The sequence below is a fragment of the Primulina tabacum genome, chromosome 13, assembly GCF_025594145.1.
Source record: "Primulina tabacum isolate GXHZ01 chromosome 13, ASM2559414v2, whole genome shotgun sequence".
Lineage (NCBI taxonomy): Eukaryota > Viridiplantae > Streptophyta > Magnoliopsida > Lamiales > Gesneriaceae > Primulina > Primulina tabacum.
This window is the reverse complement of record NC_134562.1, coordinates 28,986,546-29,013,443: the sequence shown is the minus strand read 5'-3', so window position 1 is coordinate 29,013,443 and position 26,898 is coordinate 28,986,546. Positions and strand designations below refer to the sequence as shown.

Genomic DNA, 26,898 nt, shown 5'->3' with positions numbered 1-26,898 from the left:
CAACTTCTTTAATTTAAAGTGTTTTTCAAGAAACCTCACATGTTCAATGAGAAGTTATAATATCAGTTGATATCTCAATTAATTCACAATTACTTTACCACTTTACACACCCTATTGCCAACACTATAATGAGGGTTAGCAAATGACATTACATTTTATCCATTTTATTCAAATTACTTTTTTTTTTAGTTATTTTCGACTTCTTGAAAATACGTCGGTAATGAGACACATAGTTTACGTCAAACATGTTCGATGATTCAAGTTCAAAACGCTTGTCGTTTTATCAAACAATATGACTGATGATAACTATCTGAATTCGAATTCAGATATTTGGATGGTAACATCACTTGTTAATCCTTCAAGAAAAGTGATGGAAACAAAGGGTCATTGCATTCCAAGATAAAGCGTGCTTCCACTACTCTAAAGTGAAGATAGCTAAAATAAATAATAGTCGCCCCAAATAGGATCACATTAAGTTAATCTTTCTAACCCAATTGCAATGGTGCCAAGCATTAGAGAGTAAACAAGGAAATTAATCTTATCAAGATCAAACGTTTTATATTCTTATGGTGTAAAAGATGCAAAAAGACATTAGGAGGGGACAAATAAGTGTATATGCATAATGATTGTTCCTCCCGTATCAAATGTGATGAACTATAATCGATCAAAATGGATTTGAATGAAGATTGGGGCGGTGTTCGTGCCTAGTCCGAGTCGTTAAATTCAAGATTTGACACAAATACAACCAAGTTAAATGGCTCTTACATGAAAGATATGGACTTCCTTTTACCAAGCACTTGAGGTTCTGTCTTTAGGCCTCCCTAATATCTTATGAAGAATAAGGCAACACAATTATTTGGGAGCAAAATGAGTTATATAAATAAAATAATTCTTTGCTTTTAGTCTTGAATAAATGGACTACTGGACAACAGAAATTTATCAGATGTCAAATCACCACTTCAAAACAAAGATGAAAAACAAAAATGAATTTAAGAGTCTGCAAAAGGTGATGAATGATCTTAAAACGTGCAAATATGGGATGAATCAGGAGGCTTCTTGTAGTTGGGATGAGGCTTCTTGTAGTTGGGATGAGCGCAGCGCAGCATGAAAGAACCATTGTATGAGACCTGTTTTCTCAGTTTATTTGAATCTTTATGAGCTTACCAGAAAATTAAAATCGAAAAAATGGTGAATCTTCGTCATCCTCGTCCTCTTCGGGAGCTGGAAGATTGAGATCGAGTAAATCAGGAATCTTAGGCTTCATAACCGAACTTTCGTTGGTGTTTTCCCTGCGGCCACCAATGAAATGTGACCTCTTGTGTCCACCTAATGCCTGACCGTTCTTGAAAACTCTTTGGCAAAATGGACAAATGTGAACCTTGGTACTTTTCTTAGACTTGATTTTTTTCTCAGCATATTGAAATGAATCATTATCAGTTACTTTTCTCTTGCTAGCAGATGCACCAAATCTATCACTAGTTCTGAAGTCATTGTACTCGTGGAGGCTGTTCTCATCGCTTTGATGCCTCGATTCCTTGGCATTGTTTCGTTTATGGCAAGGTCTGTGCCCTCCAAGAGCCTGAAATGAGTTGAACGTCTTAGTACAGTTCAAGCATTCGTATTTTCGTCTCTTCTGAGTATAGTTCTGTGCCTCAGCATCTGGTGAACCATTCTTCGGTTTAAAACAAGTTTCGTTCCACAATTTAGGATTCCTCTTTTGGGCTTCAATCCTAGTTGAATTTGAAACCGTGTGAGCATCATCATCCCCATTTTCCTTCACCAGGGACTTATTGCCTTCATCAAACATGCCATTTCTGTAAAACCCGTCAAAAGACACATCCGACTCGACTTTAGCACATTCATCCAAGAAATAACCAGAATCAGAATCCTCCATTTGAATTATCTCAGCATCCAAAGCAGTTTCTTTAATCTTTCTATCCACAAGTTTCTTTACTTGGGTCGTGTTGGTCCGGTTGTGACTGTGATTTAAGCCATATATACTATCATTTCTCATGTCAATAGAAGATGATTTGGTCTCCAAAACAGCTGAATTGTTATCAGAAGATTCTACAACCGAGTAAACACCACCCCTCTTCACATAATCCATAGACAACAACATTAAACACACAGCCACGTCCTCTGGTTCATTGCCATCAATCTCCGAAACAGACTGAAGAACCATTATTAGCCATGTTAAAAGGAGAACTGGGTATGCTTTTATCATACCTCTTACTCTTCGATGACCTCGTTCGAACAATCCTGTCCTCGACTTCCGTATCCGAACAACTATCCAGTATCAGCTTCTGGTTTTCACTAGTCCAAGATTGATCATCCTTCAAATTAACCTTATCTTTCTCAGAGTGAACCGCCATATGACCACACAAAGCTTTCATTGATTGAAACCCTTTACCACATTGCTTGCAAACTCTCTCTAGTGAAGACTCGAATCTTGAATCCGCTGCCCTCCAAGTTTTCTTGGGATTCTCCCTCAGGCCGTAACTAGATTGCCCGTTCACAAACTCAGTAAAATTCTGCTGCACGTCATCAATTGGAGATGGAAATCTTTTCATGCTGGCCTCAACTTTTCTCTCAGATTCAGCTGAATTCGCAATCACATGAGACCTAATGTGACCCCCTAACGACTTCCCACACGGGTACTTCTTGTTGCAAAACTTGCAAACAAATCTCAAACTTATATCCTCCGCCATCAAATGATTCGATCCACCCACCATACCAAGATAATCCCAACACCAAATCAAGATCACCAAACAAGTAAATGAACTCAAACTGTGCAACAATGCAGCATTTCCTGATCTACCACTTCACATACAGTTCAAGAAACAGAGAAGCAAGAAAAAAACAGACCCAAGATCAGAAAAAAAACAACTACTGTAACGTATAAAACAGGAAAATAGGACTAGGCACAGATCACCAAGTCTATACCTTGATATTTCACAAGCGATGTAAACAAGAATATCAAACCGGTCAGATGTGACAGTTTAAGGGGAAGTAAAAGATCAGACCCACCACCAAAAGGAAACAGTCTTGGATTCCACATCCACGGATAATTCGCATAAACAACACCTTATAATGAATCAACCCCCCCAAAATCAAAAACTTTATGTCAAAATCGAACTTTAAACAGATGGGTAGCTAAAGATAGCCTTGAACCAGCCGCTGCCCATCAAAGATCAAGAAATGAAACAGATGCCAAAGACTCTTTCCTCCCCACATTTCTCTCCATTCCTCCCACATACACAATCTCTGTATGTATCCCTGTGTATCTATATTTTCCGTTTTCGTGCGCTATAGTGTGAGGCGTATTCCATGCATGAATGCAAATACAAATCAAGAGATGGGCGGCACGTGTAGTCGCTAGAGAGGGTTTCGTTGGCCAAAAATCAAACGCTCAAGATCTGTTGGATTGTTCTTTTGTGCTTTATCTGAGGCAGAATCTCAAAGGGTACATGAAATTTTTGCTTGTGAAAACATAATTTAGGATTTATATTCATGAAAAAAATAGTTTTTTTTAATGCACAAAGAATACTATGAAATATCCAAAATGAACTTGGAGCAATGCTTTGTTTTGTCTTTGCTCAAAGGTCCCATGAAAGGCCGATTCATCAGCCGTTTGTGGGGCGAAATTCCTCTTTTGCCCCTAAAAAATATATCTATTTATTTTATACAATTTTGATATACTGAATATTTACATGATCACCGACGAAGTGACATTCACACTAACATATTGAATAAACACTGATAAAATGAAACTCACACTCTTGTATTGAATGTAAAATTTTTCAAAATAAGCTTACTTTATAAATTATATGACATAAAAAGTAAGGCAAAAACTTGTGTGAGACGGTCTTACAGATCGTTGTTTGTGAGACAGATCTCTTATTTGGGTCATCCATGAAAATGTATTACTTTTTATATTAAGAGTATTATTTTTTATTGTGAATATCGGTAAACCGTCTCACAAGAGACTTACTAAAAAAAATAATTATTTGTACAACTGTGCAAAGTAATTTGTTGTAATTTAAAATATATCTTTTTTTAGAAAAAGATTGGAGTTTTGGTGGTTACTTTTTAGGGATGTTACATAAGATCTTCTTATTATAAAGTGTGTAGTTTGGATAAATTTTGAGAGTTTGAGATTTTTATTTTTTACCATAAATTTTTACTTTTTCACAACACGTTATCAGCACGAAGCTCTAAAAGTCCTCCATCCTTTTCCAAGCTCCAAACAGAAGAAAAAGGTAACAAAAGTAATAATATTTATTTTACTGTTATTTATTTATTGTGTATATATTTAATATATAATATAATGTTATTATTAATAATAAAAATAAATTTTTCAAAAACTTGTTATAAATCCTGGGATGATGTTAAGACGACATCCCACACTCCCAGTAAGGGATACGACAAGTATAAAAGCCTATAAGATTTTTAAATAAAATATCTTATGACACATCATTATAATAATATGATATGATATACATAATTATTTAAATATGTCTAATATTATATACACCATATTATTACCATAAAATTATACAAATACATACCTTTATTTTTTTATACACCAACAGTCATAAACGGTAACAAAACGGCTAGTTTTTGCCCTATAAATATGATCTCATAAACACATTCAATCACATCCTCGTGTGTTTTCTTTAGTTTTACAAATGCTTGTACTTGTTGTTTATCCATTACTTTGTATTGCAATATTCATTAACTAATAAAATGCATCGTAATTTTTTTAGTACCACCATGTCAAATTTGACAAAGCTCGAATTTGTTGCGCTCGACATCACGGGAAAAAATTATATGCCATGGACTCTCGATGTAGAAATGCATCTTGAGTCATTGGGTCTAAGTGAGACAATAAAAGAAAATGGCATATCGACATCACAAGAAAAGGCAAAAGCCATTATATTTTTGCGTCGACATCTCGATGAGGGATTGAAATGTGAATATTTAATTGAAAAAGATCACATGGCTTTGTGGAAAGGATTGAAAGAAAGATTTGAACATATAAGGGAAGTTATACTTCCGACCGCCCGTGATGAATGGAATATGTTAAGATTCCAAGATTTTAAGAAAGTCAGCGATTATAATTCAGCGATGTATCGAATAATCTCGCAGCTAAAATTTTGTGGACATGAGGTCACAGAATCGGAAATGCTTGAAAAAACATTTTCCACGTTTCATGCATCAAATATTACTCTACAGCAACAATATAGAGTACGTGGATTTGCGAGATATTCTGAACTCATCGCCTGTCTTCTTGTGGCGGAAAAAAACAACGAGCTATTAATGAGAAATCATCAGTCCCGACCCACTGGATCAACAGCATTTTCAGAAGTAAATGCTGTAAGTAAAAATGAATTTAAACCTGGAAACCAAAATCAAATTCAAAGACAAGGTTTTGGTCGAGGTCGAGGTCGAGGTCGTGGACGTGGACGTGGAATTGGCCGTGGTCGTGGTCGAGGCCGTGGTTTTGAAAACAATAGAGATAGTTATTTTTATAATTCATCTCAAAAGAGCGTCCCAAACCATCCATAGAAAAGGCATCATGAGAATACAAGTGTTAATGAAAATCACTCAAAAAAGATATGAAAGTTCTTGTTTCAGATGTGGTACTCCAGGACATTGGTCCAAAATTTGTCGAGCCCCTGAACACCTTTGTAAACTTTATAAAGAATCATTAAAGGGGAAAGAAAAGGAGACCAACTTCACTGAACGCAGTGACCATTTGAGTGATTCAACTCATTTTGATGCTGGTGATTTTATGAATGATTTCTCTGTAAATGATCAATATGTTGGTGGGATATAAATGAACAATATTGATGCTGCAGATTTTCTCAATGATTTCTCTGAAAATGAACAATATAGTGGTAGAATATAAATGTACAATAATTTATTTTTCATGTATCCATATAATGTTTTATTGTATAATTATGATATGTGTTATATTTAAATATATATTGCCAGTAATTTTATTTCATTGCATATTTTTTTTGAAGTTCAAAAAAATGGAAAATGCTATGAGCAAAGCTGAAGTTTGCATACCCGATAGTGGTACAACGCACACTATCCTCCGAGATAAAAGATATTTCTTGGAACTAAAACCAACAAAAACAACGGTGAATACAATATCAGGTCCTGTAGACTTGATTAAAGGATGTGGTAAACCACAATTTTTGTTACCTAATGGTACAAAATTTTTGATCAATGATGCTTTATATTCACCACAATCGAAAAGAAATTTGTTGAGTTTTAATGATATATATTCCCATGGGTATGATACTCAAACAATGAATGAAGGGAATAAGAAATATATGTGTCTTATCACATATAAATCAGGAAAGAAATATGTGATTGAAAAACTACCAATGCTCTCTACTGGATTGCATTATACACATATAAGTCCGATTGAATCAAACATGGTAGTTGATAATTCTTCAATATTAACCAATTGACATGATCGATTGGGACATCCTGGTTCAACAATGATGCAAAGAATTATAGAAAATACACATGGTCATCCGCTGAAAGACCAGAAGATCTTTCAGAATAATAAGTTTTAATGTAAAGCATGTTCTCTTGGAAAACTTATTATAAGACCATCACCAGCCAAAATCCAAACTGAATCACCAGTGTTTCTTGAACGTATTCAGGGTGATATTTGTGGACCAATCCATCCACCATGTGAACCATTCAGATACTTTATGGTATTGATTGATGCCTCCAGCAGATGGTCACATGTATGTTTATTGTCAACTCGAAATGTTGCATTTGCAAGATTACTTGCTCAAATAATAAAATTGAGGAATCAATTTTCCGATTATACAATCAAGAAAATTAGACTTGATAATGTTGGTGAATTTACTTCCCAAACTTTCAATTATTATTGTATGTCTATGGGAATCATTGTTGAGCATTCTGTTGCTCATGTACATACACAGAATGGATTGGCTGAATCATTGATTAAACGTCTGCAAATGATTGCTAGACCAATGATTATGAAAACAAAGCTCCCTATTTCTATATGGGGACATGCAATTTTACACGCTGCTTCATTAATTCGCATCAGACCAAGTGCATATCATAAATACTCCCCATTGCAGCTTGCATTTGGTAAAGAACCAGACATTTCTCATCTGAGAATTTTTGGATGTATGGTGTATGTGCCTATTGAACCACCGCAACGAAAGAAAATGGGACCTCAAAGAAAGGTTGGAATTTATATCGGTTATGATAGTCCATCAATCATTCGATATCTTGAACCTCAGACAGGCGACGTGTTCACAGCACGTTTTGCTGATTGTCATTTTAATGAGGAAATCTTCCCAATGTTAGGGGGAGAACAGAAACATACCGAAAAGGAAATTACATGGCATGTATCATCATTGTTACATCTGGATCCAAGAACAAAACAATGTAAAAAAGATGTACAACAAATTGTACACTTGCAAAGAATAGCCAATCAAATACCAGATGCATTTGCTGACACAAAAGGGGTAACTAAATCATATATACATGCTGCAAATGCCCCTGCTCGAATTGAAATTCCAAAGAAACAAATTGAAGATACACATGATGTCATTAAACGCCTGAAGCGTGGAAGGCCGGTCGGTTCCAAGGATAAAAATCCTCGAAAAAGAAAATTTATAGAGAAACACGATTATCACAAAATAAAGAATGATGTTCCTGAAGAAACACATGATGATCACAAAATAGAGAATGATGTTCCTGAAGAAACACATGATGATGAAAATTGTCAGAACCACAAACTGACGAGAATCATGAAATCTCTATCAATTACATTAATACTGGAAAAATATGGAACCGAAAAGATATAGAAGAAATTGATGATATATTTTCTTATAATGTGGCAATCGACATCATAAATGATAATGAAGATCATGAACCAAAATCTTTTGGTGAATGTAAAAATATGCAGGATTGGATAAAATGGAAAGAAGCAATCCAGGTTGAATTGGATTCGCTAAATAAACGTAATGTTTTTGGACCTATAGTCCTTACACCTGAAGGTGTAAAACCTGTTGGATACAAATGGGTTTTTATTCGAAAGCGAAATGAGAAAAATGAAATAGTGAGATATAAAGCTCGACTTGTTGCACAAGGTTTTTCTCAAAGGCCTGGAATTGATTATGAAGAAACGTATTCTCCCGTGATGGATGCAATTACGTTTCGGTATTTGATTAGCTTGGCGGTATCTGAAAATTTAGAAATGCGTCTTATGGATGTTGTTACAGCTTACTTATATGGATCACTTGATAGTAATATATATATATGAAAATCCCTGAAGGATTTAAGATGCCTGAAGCACAAAGTTCAAAACCCAGAGAATGTTATTCTGTGAAATTACAAAGATCATTATATGGGTTAAAGCAATCTGGTCGAATGTTGTATAATCGACTAAGTGATCACTTGATGAAAAAGGGATATGTAAATAATTCAATATGCCCTTGTGTTTTCATTAAGAAAACAACATCCGGATGCGTAATTATTGTTGTATATGTTGATGATTTAAACATCATTGGAACGAATAAGGAAATTCAAGAAGTTGTGTCATACTTGAAGGAAGAATTTGAAATGAAGGATCTTGGAAAAACCAAGTATTGTCTATGTTTACAAATTGAACAAAAAGAATGTGGAATGTTTGTTCACCAGACAAATTATACAGAAAAGATCCTTAAACGTTTTAATATGGATAAATCAAATCCTTTAAGTATTCCAATGGTTGTTAGATCATTAAACATAGAAAAGGATCCATTCCGTCCATGTGAAGAAGATGAAGATATTCTTGGTGATGAAGATATTCTTGGTCCAGAAATACCATATCTAAGTGCTATCGGTGCCCTTATGTATCTTACAAATTGTACAAGGCCTGATATATCTTTTGCCGTAAATTTGTTGGCAAGATTTAGCACATATCTAACAAAGAGACACTGGAACGGAATTAAACATATATTCCGTTATCTACGAGGAACGACAGACTTGGGACTTTTGTATTCAAAAGATGCTAATCCAAGTATAATTGGTTATGTCGATCCTGGATACTTATCTGATCCACACAAGGCACGTTCCCAAACTGGATATGTTTTTACTCGTGGAGGCACTGCAATTTCTTGGCGTTCACAGAAACAAACGCTCGTAACAACTTCATCAAATCATGCCGAGATTATTGCACTACATGAAGCAAGTCGTGAATGTGTGTGGTTAAAATCAATGACCCAACATATCCAAATCTCATGCGGATTATCATTCGACGAGAAGCCTGTGATATACTATATGAAGATAATGTTGCATGTGTTGCTCAAATGAAAGAAGGATACATAAAAAGCGACAGAACTAAACATATTCCTCCTAAGTTCTTCGCATTCACCAAGGAGCTTGAGAAGAATAAATGTATTGATGTTCGTCACATTCAATCAAGTGAAAATTCATCAGATCTCTTCACAAAGGCGCTTCCTACGTCAATATTCAGAAAGCATATATATAATATTGGGATGCGCAATCTACGAAATTTGTGAAGAATTGTTCGTGTCAACATGAGGGGGAGTTTACGTGACTGTACTCTTTTTCCCTTGCTATGGTTTTTATCCCACTGGGTTTTTCCTAGTAAGGTTTTTAACGAGGCAGTATAAAAACACGTAATGATGACAATCATTATGATCATCATCACAAGGGGGAGTGTTGAAAAAATATATTTAAAATGTGTGTATTGAATATTTGAATGTTGAAAATAAGAGTTGTAAATATTGAAAATTAGTGTGTGATGATGTAGGTAATGATGTATTTTATTTTTGGATTATTTGTAAAGATTTTCTATAAATAGATATCTCATTTGTGAAGAAAATCACAATTGAGTAGAGAGAAAAATATTATAAAGTGTGTAGTTTGGTAAATTTTGAGAGTTTGAGATTTTTACTTTTTATCATAAATTTTTACTTTTTCACAACACTTCCAAAGATCTACCATCATAATTAAATTGCGTCGTTATTAATTTTTTCAAAAAATTGTCATTATTAGAGGGAATTAATCCCTCGTGGTAATGGCACTGAACCCTAAAAAACAAAATGAAGGCACGTTACATTCAAAAGTCTGTGCCATTTGTTCCAATTCGTACTTTACTCATACCATTTTGCAATTATTATGATTTTCGTAAAAAAAAATTAATAGTAAAGATGAAGATATTTAATCTCTCTTACATAAAATGGCAAAAACTTATATAACACAGTATCACGGGTCGTATTTTGTGAGACAGATCTCTTACTTGGGTCATCCATGAAAAATTATTACTTTTTATGCTAATAGTATTATATTTTATTTTGAATATCGGTAGAATTGACCCGTCTCACAAGAGACCTACTCTGAGAAAAAATATAATATGTAATCAGGGACAGATCCAAGAATTAGATTTGGGATAAGTTTGAAATTAATGTGATAACTTTTATATTTTAAAGGATAATTTTGGATAAGACTAAAATATTGGTCATGTTAAGAGTGTCAAGAAAAAATTTCATTTATATACAAAAATAACATAATCACTTTTGAATAATGAGAATTAGCATGAATAGAGGTGTATCGTGCCGAAATTTTGGATACTATATATCATACCGAAAATACTGGTATGAGAAAAATGATATTGTTACCTTACCGACTTTTTTGTATATCGAAAAGTCGGTACGGTATCGGTATCATACTGTCATACCGAAAATATATATATATAAGTTCATTATCTTCTAATTTCAAGGCCAATGATTACCAATACTAAACAAATCTCACAATACAGTCAAAGAGACCAGGAAAGATATATACAAAACAAATCCATAAAGACAATAAATACCAACCACAACATGTGTCTGGAGATCCAAGACATCAATGAATACCAATAAACTTCAACCGCAACATGTGCGACTTCTTCATCTGCTATCTTTGCAACAATGTCTGAGGTCCTGTGATTTCTGAAGCTTGTCAGCTTTTCAACAAGTCGAGGCTCAATATCCACTCATCTAGCTAGCTGTAAGGTTAGGCTATAGAGATAAGACTTCTCGAACAGTTTAAATTCTCAATTATGAGTCGAGTTGCTTCACTGAACTTTGATTGGATTATTCCAACATGATGAGTCCAAACAGAAGGTAAATTCTTTATTTTGGTACGACATCGATATATATCATTTTATACCAAAAAAAATATTTTTAATTCATATATATTATTTCGGTATATACCGAAAATATCAAATTTTATATCGTTGTCATACCTAAAATTTCGGTATCGGTACCACACCGTACCGAAAATTCCGGTATACAAAAAATTTCGATAAATTCGGTATTTTTTGGTACGATAACCTCGATATACCGAAAATTCGGTATTTTTTTTCCAGTCCTAACTGCATGAGATCAATTTATGAATTTGAATCAAATTGTGCAAAAACATAAGCAAGATATTAAGAAACACAAAAAAAAAAAAATTTAATGAAAACTCAATTTTATTTAGAATTTGCCAGTACTCCTTAAATTTTATAAAATCACACAGATATGCATAGTATAAAATAAAAATAAAAACCTGAAATGAACTTTGGACCAATGACATATGCGTCCCAATATAAAGATGACATCAACGTTGAAGACTACAAATTGTAACCTCATTAACAAAAAAATGAAGAAGAAAAAGTGTTCTCAAGTTGCATATGCACAATCACATAATTGCGTTGGATCATTGATTGAGGCGGACAACTTATAATAAATAAGTCGATTAGGATATACAAGTCATTTACAATAAATATCGAGCCACAAATAATACACATACCAAACTATGAAATAAATTAACCATAACTATGAAAAACAACTTTTTCTTAAACATATTGAGGACCCAAAATAATGAATAAATATATTTTTTTTTCTAAATTGGAAAAGATGGTTTTGATATGGTTGTTTAAAGAATAAAGTTCCTTAGAGTTAAATTTGAAAAATATTGTTTGAAATTCCCTTTGTAGCTGAACTTAGGATAAGATTAGGGTACTTTTCTCTTTTGGTGAATTAACCATAACACATATTTTTTAATTAAAAAAATTAAATATTTTGTAGAATTATGAAGAAAGATAATTAATTATTTCCTCAAAAAAAAATACCATTACATAAAAAAATTAAACTATAATTCTTTCGTAATATATTAAATACAAAGGAATAGTGAATATAGCTCCATTTACTAGTGTTTTTATTTTATTGGCCAAGTCAAACATTTGTGCGTGGATGTTTTCGTCCCACTCGCTTAACTTTTTCTTGAATCACTTCAACTTCTTAATTTAACACCAATTCTTAATTCTCATTGACGGACTCAACAAGAAAATTTAAATCAATCTCTCGCTATAGCTATCGGATGCACTCACATCGGTTGGATCCAACATTAAGAATGTATATATAAATTTGGAGAATTCTCTCTCCTTAAGCTAGATTTTGAAGTTGAGTTAGGTCCAAGTTTAAATTTTAATATGATATCAGAGTTTAATTATGTGTTGAATTGCCCATAGTTGGACTTCATTGTCTTGTATATTTCACGCTCCAAATATTCATTCTTCGCTTGGGGATAGTGTGTTAGTTTTCTTACATCAGATGGAAAAATTCTTGGGATTTCTATATATAAAACTTAGACAATCCCTCGTTTTAACTAGCTTTTGGGGTTGAGTTATATTTGAATCTCAATCTTAACATGATATCAGAGCGAGGTTCCGATCCTGGCTCAGGTTCTACCGTTATATATTGGACTGAACGGATTTTGGTCATCCATTATGCCCATAGCTGGGCCACTATCTAGATGTCCATTCCTGAGCGTTAGAGGTGTGTGTTAGTTGTTCCACATCGGTTGGATAAAATCATTAGGAGTTGCATGTATAAACTTATACAATCATTTTTCTTGAGCTAGCTTTTGGAGTTGAGTTGGGTCCAAAACCCAATCTTAACATGGTTTCAGAGACATGTTCTCATCCTTGTAGAGGAAATACTGTTATGTATTGGACTGATCATAGTTGAGTCATCCGTTCTACACATAGTTGGGTCATTTGTAAATTTCACGCTCCAAATATTCATTCATGGACGTGAGTGGTGTATGTTAGTAGTCTCACATCGATTGGATAAAATCTTTAGGAGTTACGTACATAGACATGTACAATAACAATAATTGTCATTGTTGGGTAAAATAATCGAAACGTGGTGCTTGAATTATTATACTGTGTAAAAGATTTGAGTTGTACTGTTACTACCAATTATAGCTTTTGGTAATGCGGCAAGTGCTCGATTCTACAATTAGTATCAGAGACAAAGTCACATATTCGATTACAATTGATTGCAAGAAGTGTAATTATTGGGAAGTAGATTGTTGGGTGTAATAATTTGTCCTTGATGGATAGAATAATAGAAGAAACGTGATGCATGAGCTGTAGTACGATTTAAAAGATCTAAGTATAACAGTTATTTCCATCTATAACTTTTGGTAAAGCGACAAGTATTCAATACTACAATATCATATACTCACAATTATAAAACAAATTTCAAACTTTACCCTTGCCAATCTTTAAAAGAGATTACATGTTTGCTGCAATTTATTTTTAAAAATTCACATGTACTTTTTTATATAAAAAAAATAAAATAAAAAATCTTGTGAGACTGTCTCACGTGTCAGTTTTTTGAGATAGATATCTGATTCAACCCAGTTCATGAAAAAAAATATAATTTTTTATGCCAAAAATATTACTCTCCATGATAGTTATGGACCGACTCAATCGATCTCAATAATAATGATCATTGGTACCATTTAATAAGAGATCTACACATTTTTATAACTCCTTCAAAACTTTACCAAAATTTACACACGATATTACAAATGCAACTCTAATATTTTAAACCGTATAACAACTCAAACTACAGTCGATTACTCTTATATCAAGGAAAAAATTATCGCACCACAAAAGTTCCAACTTTAAAAAATTCCAAATTTTCTTCAATACTTTTTAAAAAAATTATTGTTAATTACATATAAAATTTTATACCACCACTAAAACCTTATTGAACTTATTAAGTTATCAACAATTAGAAGCTACTACCAAAATAGTAATAATGTGTGTTAAAGGAGCCAATTAACATACTTAATTCAATAATTTTATTATATTTTATCTTCCAATAGTACATTAGGCCTTTTTTCTAGCAAAAAAGCAACGTGCCCCGAGTGTGCGTACCACTTGCTTAATAGGGTTAGTTATGAAATAGCTGACCAGTCACCAGCCGACCCCTAATTAATTTTTTCTCTTAACTAGTATTTATTTTTCATTTACAAGTGATGTCGACCTAAAATTTCCAAAACCCACTTTGCATTTATTATGAATTTTAATGGCTTTAGGAAGAAATTTGCCACTAATTTTGTTTTAGCAGTTCTCAATTTTTATAATTTTTTACTTATGTGCTACAAGAGTATGTATCTTGTGAGATGGTTTCACGGATTCTTTTTTGTGAGACGGAATAACCCTACATATGTTTACAATAAAAATAATAATAATTTTAGCATGCAAATGTTTTTTTCATGTGTGAGCCAAATAAGATATATGTCTCACGAAATTGACTTGTAAGATCGTCTCATGAGAATTTTTATGTTGTTATAATAAGTTATAATGTTTATCAAATACAAAGTTTGAGGATATTATCCAAATCGAACTTGTAGACATAGAATCATAAAATGTATCACCAAACATTTGATGATTTAGTGTGAAATTCATGTGATCGAGTATGAAATCACTTATGATGGATTAAAAGATTTGATAATGTGAGTGTAAGTCGTATAGAATGTTGGATTTATCAATCCAATTGGCGAAAAATATGAGAATCATTTGTTAGAGTTTGTGACTCGAATTCTTTTGAATGGATTTATACACCATTCATAATTTATTTGAAAATTTTAACTTATCATTGAAATATACATGAAACGGCGCTGCGGAATAACATTTTTGAACATCCTAGAGAAAACTATTGCTACCAACATCTTCGAGGTAGCAAAAATGAATAGGTTGTAGAGTTGCAAGCAAGCAAGCAATCGGTACAATAATTATATATTTGTTTGAGAAATCTTTTTTCTAACTTGAGAAGTTGCTAGCTTTTAAGACAAACATTTCTAGTGCTACAAGTAGAAGGAACTTTTCTTGGGTTCTAAGTTTGTCAGGCATACAAATTGGCTGGAATATAGTTGGAATATAAATAATTATTAATATGTATTTTATGAGACGATCTGATGTATCTATTTTCATGAGACAGATGTATCTATTTCCATTAGACGGATCAACTCGATCCATATTTAAATTGAAAAATAATATTTTTAATATAGAAAATAATATTTTTTCATGAATTGGATCGAGTTGGTGATTCGTCTCGTAAAATGAACTCATAATACCGTCTCACATGAGTTTTTTTTTTATATACAAATACACATGGCTCGAATTTTGATAATATAAAGAATTATTGGACTTTCGAGTTTCAAATATGGGTGTTAAATGTTATTGGGCTGGATAGATGGACCATAGAAATTGAGATTGATTGGACTGGACCTTTAAATGATTGGGCTTTAGATCGACAAGTTCGGTCCACTAAACGTAAAACAAAGCCTCCGGTCCTCCCTCAAAAGGTCACACCCCCGCGACGCCGAGGGAAAAATATTCCCCATCACAGCACAGCCCATCCTTGCCCATCGCCTTGGACGACCGTCTCCGGACACCTACCTCTGGCTCTGACCGCTCAAAACCCGAAAACAATCTGCATATAGACAGTAACCAAGAAACTTGAAGATCTTTCTTTGTTTTTGGATTTTTTCGTCGAACCACCACCTTGCGAAACTTTGAGGAGCCTTCATAGGTCAATTTCGAATGATTATCAACCCTCGAGGCGGTATTTTGTTTTTTCCCTTATTTATTTTCCGGATTGCTTTCCAGTTTTGACAAATTTTGGATGTTTTGTCTGCAAAAAATTTTAGATGCCTTTACGACCAATTAGTGACCTAGAAATGCATATGAGGCTTTCAGGGTGATAACATGTTACGTTTACTAGCCGGAAAAGGAATGGCCCAAATGAGGGCTATATGGCTGCTGCAGATTGCATCCGAGGAACAGCAGTTCTGTTTCAGGCGGTTAAAGGGCCAAAAACATGTTTGGTGTTGCAAATTGTGGTTTTCATGTGTAGTATGAACACCTGAAAGCCTGGCCAAGATTCGAATCCAAATTTGTAGTTTTTCCGATTAAAAAGTTATGTTTTTACCCCAGAAATCCCTGACTTTGAGATGGCCAAAAATATCCTGCTTTATAATTTTTCCAGCCTCAAAAATTATGTTCTTGAATTCCAAATTATTGTTTAGGTTTCCTAAGGTCGTGATATTGTAAATTAAATTTTTTCGAAGTTTTATAGTTGTAATTAGTGTTCTTCACATGCGACTTGAGTAATTTTCAAAACTTATTTATTATGGATTTTTTTGTTAGTTTAGCCGTTTAGGTGATTTTTGGATAGGTTAAGTGATAATTATTATTTAATTGTAAATTGAATAGGAAAAGGTAGTTAAGTTAGAAATTCGGTAAATAATTTCCTTACCTGATTGATTTGTGGAAGAAAAGCGAGAGATTGGATGGGATGTAATTCACCTTTTGTTTTATGAAAAACAATAACATATTTCTAATTTGTACGACTTGCATCATTATCCAGGATGATTCAGTTTGTGATTCTGAGGAAATGCTCATCAAAGTAGACGCCCTTAATGTTTCATAGCCATCCGATGCCATGCGAATCATTTTGATAAGATGTCTTCATGTTCGACTTCTGCATCAACTGAAGTTCGAGAGCCTAATCAACACAGTCCTCTTCCTCTTTATGCCGACCTAGCCAAGAGTGCTGAAGACTGCCCTTTGCTACGTCAGGAGGACATGAAAGATAACAAACAACAAGATGGGAATCATACAGGGAATGTGGATGAATACGAGGATGAGGACGAGGATGCAGATTTTAATCCTTTCCTTAAAGAAACTCATTCTGTAGAAGCCTCTTCAAGTTTAAGTTCTGAACTTGAAGGCCTGGATACTGATGCTGCTGACAGTGGGAAAAAAACTTCTGCTACCTTTTTGAGTACTTCTGTGGATAAGCACCTGGACACCGTGCATGACATTCTTCCTATTGAAGCTGTGGAGCACGGTGAAGAGATTGTGAGTAAAGCTACAGTTTCTTCTGGAGAAGCATGTGGGAAAAGGTTTGACATAGCTTTTGAGGCAATTACTCGAGAAGAATGCGAATTGATTACCCAGTCTGAGAATGGATCTGTACGTTGCAAGGAAAATGGAGTGGACAGCCTGAAAAATGTTACCAAAGATGTAGATTTTGATAAACTCACCATGGATGTGGACTCTGAGGATGCCATCTGCATGCGAACTAGGGCTCGGTATTCACTTGCTAGTTTCGCTCTTGATGAACTTGAGACATTCCTTCAGGAAACAGATGATGACGATGATCTCCAAAATGTCGATGATGAGGAAGAGTATAGAAAATTTCTTGCAGCTGTTCTACAAGGAAGAGATGATTCCCAGAATTTACAAGGGAACACTAATGTGGATGATGAGGATGAAGATAATGATGCTGACTTTGAGCTTGAGATTGAAGAGGCATTGGAAAGTGACCCTGATGAAATCGAAGAAAGGCGCAAAAGTAGGCGAAATAGACGCCAAAGAGCATCCCTTGAACGCAGCAATAAATTATCTGGGCAATTGAGTAGACCCTTACGACCCCTCCTACCTTTTGCACCTATGGGATCTTTTCCAGCCTTTGATGGGAAACATCTTATGAGTAACATTTCTCCGCAACCCTATATACCTCCAGTGAATAATTGCTTCGCCAGTGTATTCACTCCACATCAGATAGGGCAGTTGCATTGTCTGATTCATGAGCATTTACAACTTCTTATTCAGGTTTTCTCCCTCTGTGTTCTTGAGCCTGCTAAAGGCCATATTGCTCTTGAACTCAAGGAATTGATTTTAGATTTGCGTAGAAAATGTGATCAAGTATTGGCATGGAGGTCGCATCCATATCCCAGATTTTGCTTCCTTCCTCCATATATTCATCCATCTGTGCTAGATGAGTTTCATGAAATTTTACCCCCACAGTGCAGCAATGAGAATGTGGAGTCTGAAGGTAACACAGGACGGCATTCTGATATCACTTCACCCTCTGATGGGAGATGTAAACATCTATCCAATGATCTGACAAACTCTTTCAGAAATGAGGAACACACATCCTGGGTGCCTTATATTTGTGGTCCCGTGCTGACTGTTATAGATGTAGCTCCTTTGAGATTGGTTGGAGACTACATTGATGATGTTTATTCTGGTTTGTACTATGTTTTGTTTTTCCAACCATTATTTGCTTCACGTTTTTTATTGCATTCGCTTATTGAGTTATAAAATGTTTGACAGCTGTACGTGCATATGAACGATATCAAATTGATCTTGGTTTTGAGAGTCGCTTTGAAAAGGAACCGTTGTTTCCTCGTTCTAATTCTCCCGTTTCCGCTGAAACTGATGGTCAAGGAGACATTAGATCCAACCCCCTAAATTCTAGTGGCACACATTCTTCATCATCCAGCAAGAAAATGCCTAAAAAGACAATGGCTGCAACTCTAGTTGAAAAGGCAAAAAAGCAATCAGTTGCTCTTGCTCCCAAGGAGATTGCCAAATTAGCTCAAAGATTTTTTCCATTGTTCAATCCTGCTCTTTATCCTCACAAGCCACCTCCCGCGCCCATTGCTAATCGGGTGCTTTTTACTGATGCAGAGGATGAGTGAGTTGTTTGCTCTCTTTTACTGACATTTCATAATATTAACTAGATTCTATAGAATGACATTTTTATATGAAGGATTGTGATTGTCGCCATGTCTTAAATTTTATTTGATGGAAGATCAGCTTCAAAATGTGTCTTGCTAGGTTCTTATTCCACTTGTATGTAGGAGTAAATAAGGCTAAGATGTTTATGCGAAAATAATGATTGTGCTTGTCATCAGGGATAGACATCTTCTTATCTAATTAGCACGAGTTTCTATCTCTTCCCCGCTTGTAGTGGCTTAATAAATCAAGGGAAGGCTGCATTTTAAGTTCCTGACTGGATCTTTAACTTCCTGTGATGTCTTCATCATCAATCTGCATTTCCCCTATATATCACTACGTAGGGTGCTTATTTTGACTTCTGATTGGCAGCTTTGTGTGTATCATGCTTGTAACTCTGGGTTTCCATGCCATTTTTTCCTTTTTATCTTGTTATTAATTTATAAAGGCATATGATTTCAATTAATGCAATTTCAAGATCTATTATGAATATTAGCGGTCAGACTTGAAGATTTTTCATATGATGGGACAAGCTCATTTCTGTCTTAAATATATTTTTACCACATAGTGGTCTCTCATTGTAAGTATAATTGGCAAGTGTCGTTCCAAGAACTACTACCGTTTCCTCTGCAGTATTGGTCCTCCAGTTAATGAGTTGTCTAGTTTGTAATAAAGATATGTCATATAGTAGCATGGAATTCTTAAGATTGACATTGTTCTTAATAATTGCCCACACCTTACAATAAGTACATAAAATTAAGTATCGTATTTGATAATCCCAGTATACAATTGTGCTCAAATTTCTTGTGACTGAAATACTTGCAGAATTTTCAAGTACCCGAAGTAGCAAAAAATTATAATATACTTGGTGGGAGTACCTTGAAATTTTTTGAACTTTTATTATTCAAATATGTTGTTAAACTAAGATGCTGTCTGCGTTAAACTTCTCCTTAATCCATTTGAATATGCTTGAATAGGTACCTGAAAGTGTTTGGTTAACGTTCTAGTTTGACAGTTGCTTATGTTGTTCATCAACAATCCCTCTCCAATTCTAATTCATGCTTTATTTTTTTGACACTCTATTTGCTTTAATTTTGACTTGTTTGCAGATTATTAGCCTTGGGATTGATGGAGTATAATACCAACTGGAAGGCTATACAGGAACGATTTCTTCCTTGCAAATCTAAGCATCAGGTGGCTCATTTTTGTTCTTGTCCGATCATGGGATATGTTATATGAATACCGGCCCCTCGTCATTCATATTAAATTCATGTGAATTATAAATCTCCATATTGTTATCTCTGTTGTATTTGTGAAGTTGTTCGGCAGAAAATTATTCTTAGTTAATATAATTAAATATGCCGTGTAAAGCAGATATTTGTTCGGCAGAAGAATCGTGCATCATCAAAAGCTCCAGAAAATCCAATCAAGGTTTACCTTTTATTCCGATTACCGGAAAAGTTTTCTTTGAATAGTGGATTTTGAAAAAAATGAGTTGCTCATTCCTTCTTGTAGGCTGTTCGGAGGATTAAAAACTCCCCCTTGACTTCTGAGGAGATAGCATGTATTGAATTGGTATGAACTTCTATCGATTAACGTATGATTTAAAATTTTGATATAGTAACATTGATCTCAGCATATGATTGGTAACTCAGGGATTGAAAAAGTTAAAACTCGATTGGATATCGATATGGAGATTTTTTGTTCCATATAGAGATCCTTCCTTACTTCCAAGACTCTGGCGCATTGCTTCTGGGACACAAAAGTCATATAAATCTGATGCAAATAAGAAAGCGAAACGCCGATTGTATGAACTAAGAAGAAAAGAAGCTAAACCTTTGGCTCCGACGCAGCATTCTTCATCCGAAAAAGAGGTGAGCACATCTTTGAACTTGACCTCTGCTATAATAAGTCAGTGCTTCTAATGGAATGGCCGTCTTGTATTTGTTACTAAGGTCGGATGGCCAACATCCGCTCATGGTTGGAGTTCCCAATTCCCCATGCGTAGTTTAGTGGCCGCAGATTGGGACTATATTTTATGTGTGGCCGTATTATATGAATTATTCGGAATAGTGAACTATTCCTTATTTAGTTTAGCTTCTGCTAAACTTTTATCGTAATTTAGTCTTGATTGTCCAATAACCGGGAGAACTGCAAATGATTTTTCAACTTGCCATGTTTGGCAAATTAGCTTGGTACGGTTCGTATTTGTGTGGGTCATCTCTGTTTAAGACATTTTTGGCGTCTCTACTTGATAGACTTTGAAAACTTTAGGCGAATATTTGATATATGCTGGAGAAATTCAATATCTTGTTGGTTTCAGTTGTTTTCTCCATAGGATAACTGCACTTTTGTTGCCGCACCTTGAGATGTGTTGGTGGCTGGTTATCAGAGGTTGATTGTTAATTGAGTTCTCAAGTTTCAGGGCAACAGCACTGATGTTGTCGAAGAAACTAATAGTGGAGATAATCGCATGGACACTGAAGACGAAGCTTATGTTCATGAGGCATTTTTGGAAGATTGGAGGCCAGATAATGATATTTCTTTGAACTATTCAAGTCACAAGCTCTCTCAGGATGGGGCTTCTCGAGCCAATCAGCAGAATGATAATTCTGGTTCTGCTTCTTTGAGGTACCCCAAGTCATAACAATTCTTATTTCAACTAGCTCGCCACATTATATACTTCTCATTGAACTAAATTACTCTAATTTCGGCTTTCCTCAAGGTCATCCAAGCCTCAAGTAATTTTGCGGCCCTATCGAGCTCGTAGATCAAATATTGCGCGCTTAGTGAAATTAGCTCCTGATTTGCCTCCAGTAAATCTTCCGCCATCTGTTCGGGTAATGCCGCAATCAGCTTTTCAAAACTTTCAGGCAGCAGTTTCCGCTAAGTTCTCAGGAAATTATTCTAAATGTGATGGTAAGGTGGCAAATGTAGTTCCAAAGGTTGGTATCCTCAAAAAATCAGGAGTAGATTATTCAGTGAAATCTGGACAGATTATGAAAAATTTTATGAAACTTACTGCTTCTAATCAGCAATCAAAACATTCTGACAAATGTGTAGCAGGAGAGAGAGGTGATTCAGAGCTTCAAATGCATCCACTATTATTCCAGCGACCTCAGGATGGTCGTTTGCCTTACTATCCCCTGAACTGGAATGCCGGCCCCTCCAGTTCTTTTACTTTCTTTCCAGGAAATCAAACACAACTAGATCTCAATCTTTTTCATAATCCACGCCATATACGAGATGCTGTTAATTTTCTTAGCAAGTCATCCATGCCTCCCAAAAAAAATTCATCATCAAGTAGTGTCGACTTTCATCCGCTTTTGCAAAATACTGATTCTGACTCCATAACAGCACTTCCTGCTAGCAATCAACTAGATAACGTGGTATCAAGTCGATCATGTGCTTTAATTCCAAATCCTTCATGTAAGCCATTTCTAAATGAAAGTTTAAGTACGTCAGGTACAAAAATCTCTAACCCCAGTGGAATGGGTAATGGACTAGATTTGGATATTCACTTAAATTTCACTACGACAAATCAGGAAATGGTTGAAAGCGGAAATATGACTCAACATCTTCCGGACAGATCAGTGCGTGCTCCAGTAGCTAGAACTATAGTATCCAAGGCTGCAGAAGATACTCCTGATGGAATCAGTGATAAGCTACACTCAAGTGACCACTTGGTGGTTACATCCAGGAACAAAGGAAGTAGGAAAGTAGGTGATAGCAGGCATGATGGATCTCTTCCTGAAATCATAATGGAACAGGAAGAGCTGAGTGACTCTGAGGAAGAATTTGGGGAAAATGTAGAGTTTGAGTGTGAGGAGATGGCTGACTCAGATGGTGAAAATACGTCTGACTCTGAAACATTTGTCAATACATCAAATGAGGTAAGATTATTGTTGCCGTTCACCTCCTGTTGTACATGTTTTTTATGGTTAACTCTTTTTGTGATTAATGATTTAGTCCCTCAAATCTTATCTCCTAGATTAACTGTAAAAAATCACGGCGCTTAAAACATCCTGTGTTGCTTGATCTTCTTGCTTTTGTTATTGGAACGTAGGTCCAATGTTTGGTTTATTATATTTGGGTATCCAATTTCATCAGGATGGATTTTATTCTTCATACTGATTGCGTTGCTTTGGCTTAAGCTCAAGTAAATTATCACTGTTTGTGGTTACCTGAATTCTGTTAGTTTAGACTTATGTTCTAAAAAGTCCACTTAAGCGGCCCTTGATCTCATTTAAGCTTTAACACTAAAGCTTGATTAAGCGATCAGAATATAAATATGACATACTAATTGATAACGAGCTTATTTTTATTATATTATTTTGTAAATTTATTGGAAACTATTAATTATTCTAATTTTAATATTTCATGTTCTTTATAACTGGAAAATTTATTCATTTAATCTTAATTTATGGTAATTCTATCATTTTATTATTGTTTGGCATAAAATAATTAAAATATATTGAACAGTAAAAATGCTGCTTTTTTACGCTTACCAATCTCACTTGAGCTTGAAAATCTTGAAGTTTGATATACACGCTTTACGCTTTTTAGAACCTGATGTACAATAACTTTTATCTAATGATATGTCTGATTAGCCCTTTCGGAAAATTGTTCCTACAAGTGTTGTGGTCATCATTAATTTCTTTCAACTGCTGTGAATTTCAGGAAATGCAGGCAGATGGAACGGGTACAACTATTAATGATGGCCATGTAATCAATAATGAAGGTGACTGTGTAGTTGATGCATGTACGACTGATAATGTGGAACCAAGTGTTATTGCTTTAAACCTGAATTCGTGCCCTCCAGTTTCGCCGCATTCAAACCATGTCAATTTTGGGCCATTTGGTGAAATACAAGCTCCTTTATATTTTAAAAGACCTGAGGCACTCGTGAAATTGCAGGCCAGTTTTGTTCGGAAGCACGCAATGAATGCACGACAGCATACCACTCCAGGTTGTGGAGACCCTTTGCCTAGACAACCAAGAAAACGCGCTCGTAGAAAAGGGCCAGGGCCAGGGCCACCAGACATTGACATGAATGTAGAAAAATCAGAATATGCTGATAAAGATGAATTATGACACCTTATCCAGGAACTAATATTGAATTTATTATCATGATTCAGAAATGGTTTAGAAGTCATTAATACAATAGATTGCTTTTTCTCTTTGCGTATCTTGCAATTGGTGCGGTCCTTTTTATGAAGAAGAGGGAAAAAATTATGCATATTTGATGGGTTGTTTGTGTGAAACAATTAGGAAAAAATGTTTCTCCCATAACATATATCATCGGATGTATTGATTGTGTGTAGACCCTTCACAAAATTCCCATGGAATTCATTAATCCTATGGTGCATATTGTTCTGGAAGAGATATCCTGTTTATAGGCTTGTGACCTGACTGGATTGGACTGGAGATAGAATTTATATCAAACTGGTTTCAGGTAAAAAAAATAATGGAAACGGATCATTTCGACACCATGCTAGATTGGACATGTTCTGTTCTGGCTTTACCATACTAGGTATGTAACCCAATTGAAAACCGGATTAGAATCTAACTGATTGGTGACCGGATAAAATACCTGATTGGACTGGGTTGGAAACTGGATTGGAGACAAAACTGGGAACAGGTAGATTATCTTGAAACTCATCCACTATGATTTAATTATGAATCAAACCAATCTTTGGCATTGAGGATGGTCGAAAGGAGGTTTAGGATATTGATCCCATGGCTTTTAAGAAGATTCGATTCACCTGCAGAGACAGGAAATGGCGGAGGAGGAGGAGGAGGAGGAGGAGGAGCAATGGAGGAGACACCAACACTAACATCGACATTGCTAACAGTGGAGCATCTAATCGAGGCTCAGCAGGAGGAGGGAGAGGACAGGCAGATGAGGACATTGAGGAGGACCTTGATTGAAGTACGTTTGTGCTATGGCTTTTTTTTACTTTTGTGTGGAGGTACTGTTCTTATCATGTCCTATTTAGCTATGCATCATTGCTTGAATGTTTTAAGACAAATGTGGATATTTTTTGTTCTTTCAATTTTGTTGGAATAGAGATGCTGACGCTGTGGCAGCCGATTATCCCAGTGACGGGGCCGTTGGTTGCTTAGGACTTGCGCTCACTCTTGGGTTTCAGGTAAATTGGGTGTATGCGAGTTAAAAATTCATATATTACAGGATTTTTCCTATCAACAAAGCAGTGACTGAAACAAGAAAATGATCTAGGTAAACGAAAACAAAAGATATTGTTATGGGTGATGCTGCAAATTTTACATTTCAGATCGCGAGATTTATCTGGTGGTTTAAAGAAACAATTTGAGTAGGTTTTTCCCTGAGCATATCTCATTTTTGTGGCTGAAAATGTTTGATGATGGGATAATTTTGTCAAAGATGCCAGTATTGTATGCCTAGGCTAGTCGCACCGAATGGTAAAGAGAAATTGGATGGTGCTTTACCTGGGTTCAAGTGGCACATTGCGAAAGATGTATCTCAATGTCTGGTGAAGCATATTACTCTTGCGAAGTGATAGAAGGGAATAGGGATGCACAAGCGGTTAAACTGGAGCAGGGGCTTCAAATCTTTCATTTGTTTGTTTAGGAGTATCGCCTGGAGAATTCAGGACAAGAAATTCAACCAACAGTTTCAGAAGCTGGTCCAGTTATGAAAAGGAAAACCAACTGAAGGAAAATCAAGGTAACCACACTGGGCCTGTATTTAAACATGCAGGATCACTATATTCAACCTTTCCTGTGTTTATTTAGTCGAACGCATACATAAAAAAAATTACAATCATTATGTTCTCATTGTTATAACCCAAGGTCACTTCTGAATATTCCTGATTCATTTCGTTTGCACTCTGCTCCCCCTCTGTGACCTCTATTTTCATCGATAGATTTTGCTACATCATTTGTACGAGTCCTTAATTATGACTTGCCGATATCTCATAAGTGTGATTGTGTTATGGCCCATGATCCCAGGAGTACCAATGAAGCCCAGCCCAAGGAGGTTTACCGGCGTTCCGTGCACGGGAAATTCAACAACAAAAAGAAATGATCAGGCTGCTTGATTTGGATAGAATTTTTATGGGAGCTTTGACCTTAAACATATTCAACCGAGGCTCAGAATTAGCCTTTGAAGTGCTGTTTGTCTGAAATGTGAATGAACCCTGCAAAACCATCCTTAGAACACTCACTACTAATCAATACTAGTGAAACCATTCCCAGTTGGGCTGTTATTGCGTTCAGTGTTTTTACCGTCAGGTGCAACGCAAGCATGCTTGACGACTGAGCAGAGAACTTTGTTTGTCACTGCATGATTTGCTCTAAGTGATCGTTCAAGTTTCAGACAATCTAAAGCACATATTCTATCTTTCTTGGGAGAGCTAGAACCTTTTTCACCTTTTTGTTCAAGTGAGGGCCAAACAAATCATTTCAATTTAATCGGTTTTAAAAATGATCTAAATCATGATCGACTAAAACTCAATTCAAATCAGTATTCTAGCTTTACGAATTGGTTCTGTTTTTGCTCGAACAATCGTTAGACTAGCCCTTTCTTGGTATATTGATGTAATTTAAGTTTATCATTCTTATTGTTATTATTTGAGAAAGATTTTATATGTGTTTCGAACTCGAGATTTTGTTTCAAATAAATTTTCCGGGATAATTATGTACAATATTTAAAATATAAAAGGGGATCTTTTGTTTTTGTTGTAGGTGTTGTTTTTCAGTTTTATTTTTTTAGAAAGCGACTCGAGGAAATTTCCATGAATGGAATTTCCAAATATAGAGGGCCATCTTTTAGTAACCCACGTATTATATACAACCACCATCCAGACGTTAATGTAAGGCAACATCAGTCTAAAAGTTGTCAGTGTAATGACATTTACCATGACGTAATACTCATATATTGATATTTCACAAAAATTTAAAAAAAGAATTTAATAATCATCCAAAAACAATTT

The 26,898-nt window shown here is 35.1% G+C and overlaps 1 protein-coding gene and 1 pseudogene across 5 annotated transcripts; one reads left to right on the top strand and one right to left on the bottom strand.

Annotated features, from left to right (window-relative positions):
• Nucleotides 1-840: 840 nt before the first annotated feature.
• Nucleotides 841-3,585, bottom strand: LOC142523312 (uncharacterized; annotated as a pseudogene).
• A 12,126-nt stretch (nt 3,586-15,711) lies between these two features.
• On the top strand, nt 15,712-26,643 carry LOC142522378 (uncharacterized). Of its 5 annotated transcripts, none has more exons than XR_012814466.1 (11): nt 15,712-15,959; nt 16,764-18,431; nt 18,518-18,881; nt 20,032-20,116; nt 20,294-20,353; nt 20,438-20,497; nt 20,578-20,796; nt 21,342-21,553; nt 21,648-22,815; nt 23,603-25,631; nt 25,916-26,643. XR_012814466.1 is itself a non-coding variant. In XM_075625725.1 (10 exons), exons 2-10 carry the CDS (start codon nt 16,859-16,861, stop codon nt 24,014-24,016), a joined length of 4,155 nt encoding a protein of 1,384 aa, XP_075481840.1. In that variant the 5' UTR covers nt 15,712-15,956; nt 16,764-16,858; the 3' UTR covers nt 24,017-24,102. The 5 variants fall into 5 exon arrangements, 3 of the variants coding, with proteins under 3 accessions (XP_075481840.1, XP_075481841.1, XP_075481842.1); XR_012814467.1 differs by having other exon boundaries at nt 25,831-26,643; XM_075625725.1 differs by lacking the exon at nt 25,916-26,643 and having other exon boundaries at nt 15,712-15,956; nt 23,603-24,102.
• Nucleotides 26,644-26,898: the final 255 nt, after the last annotated feature.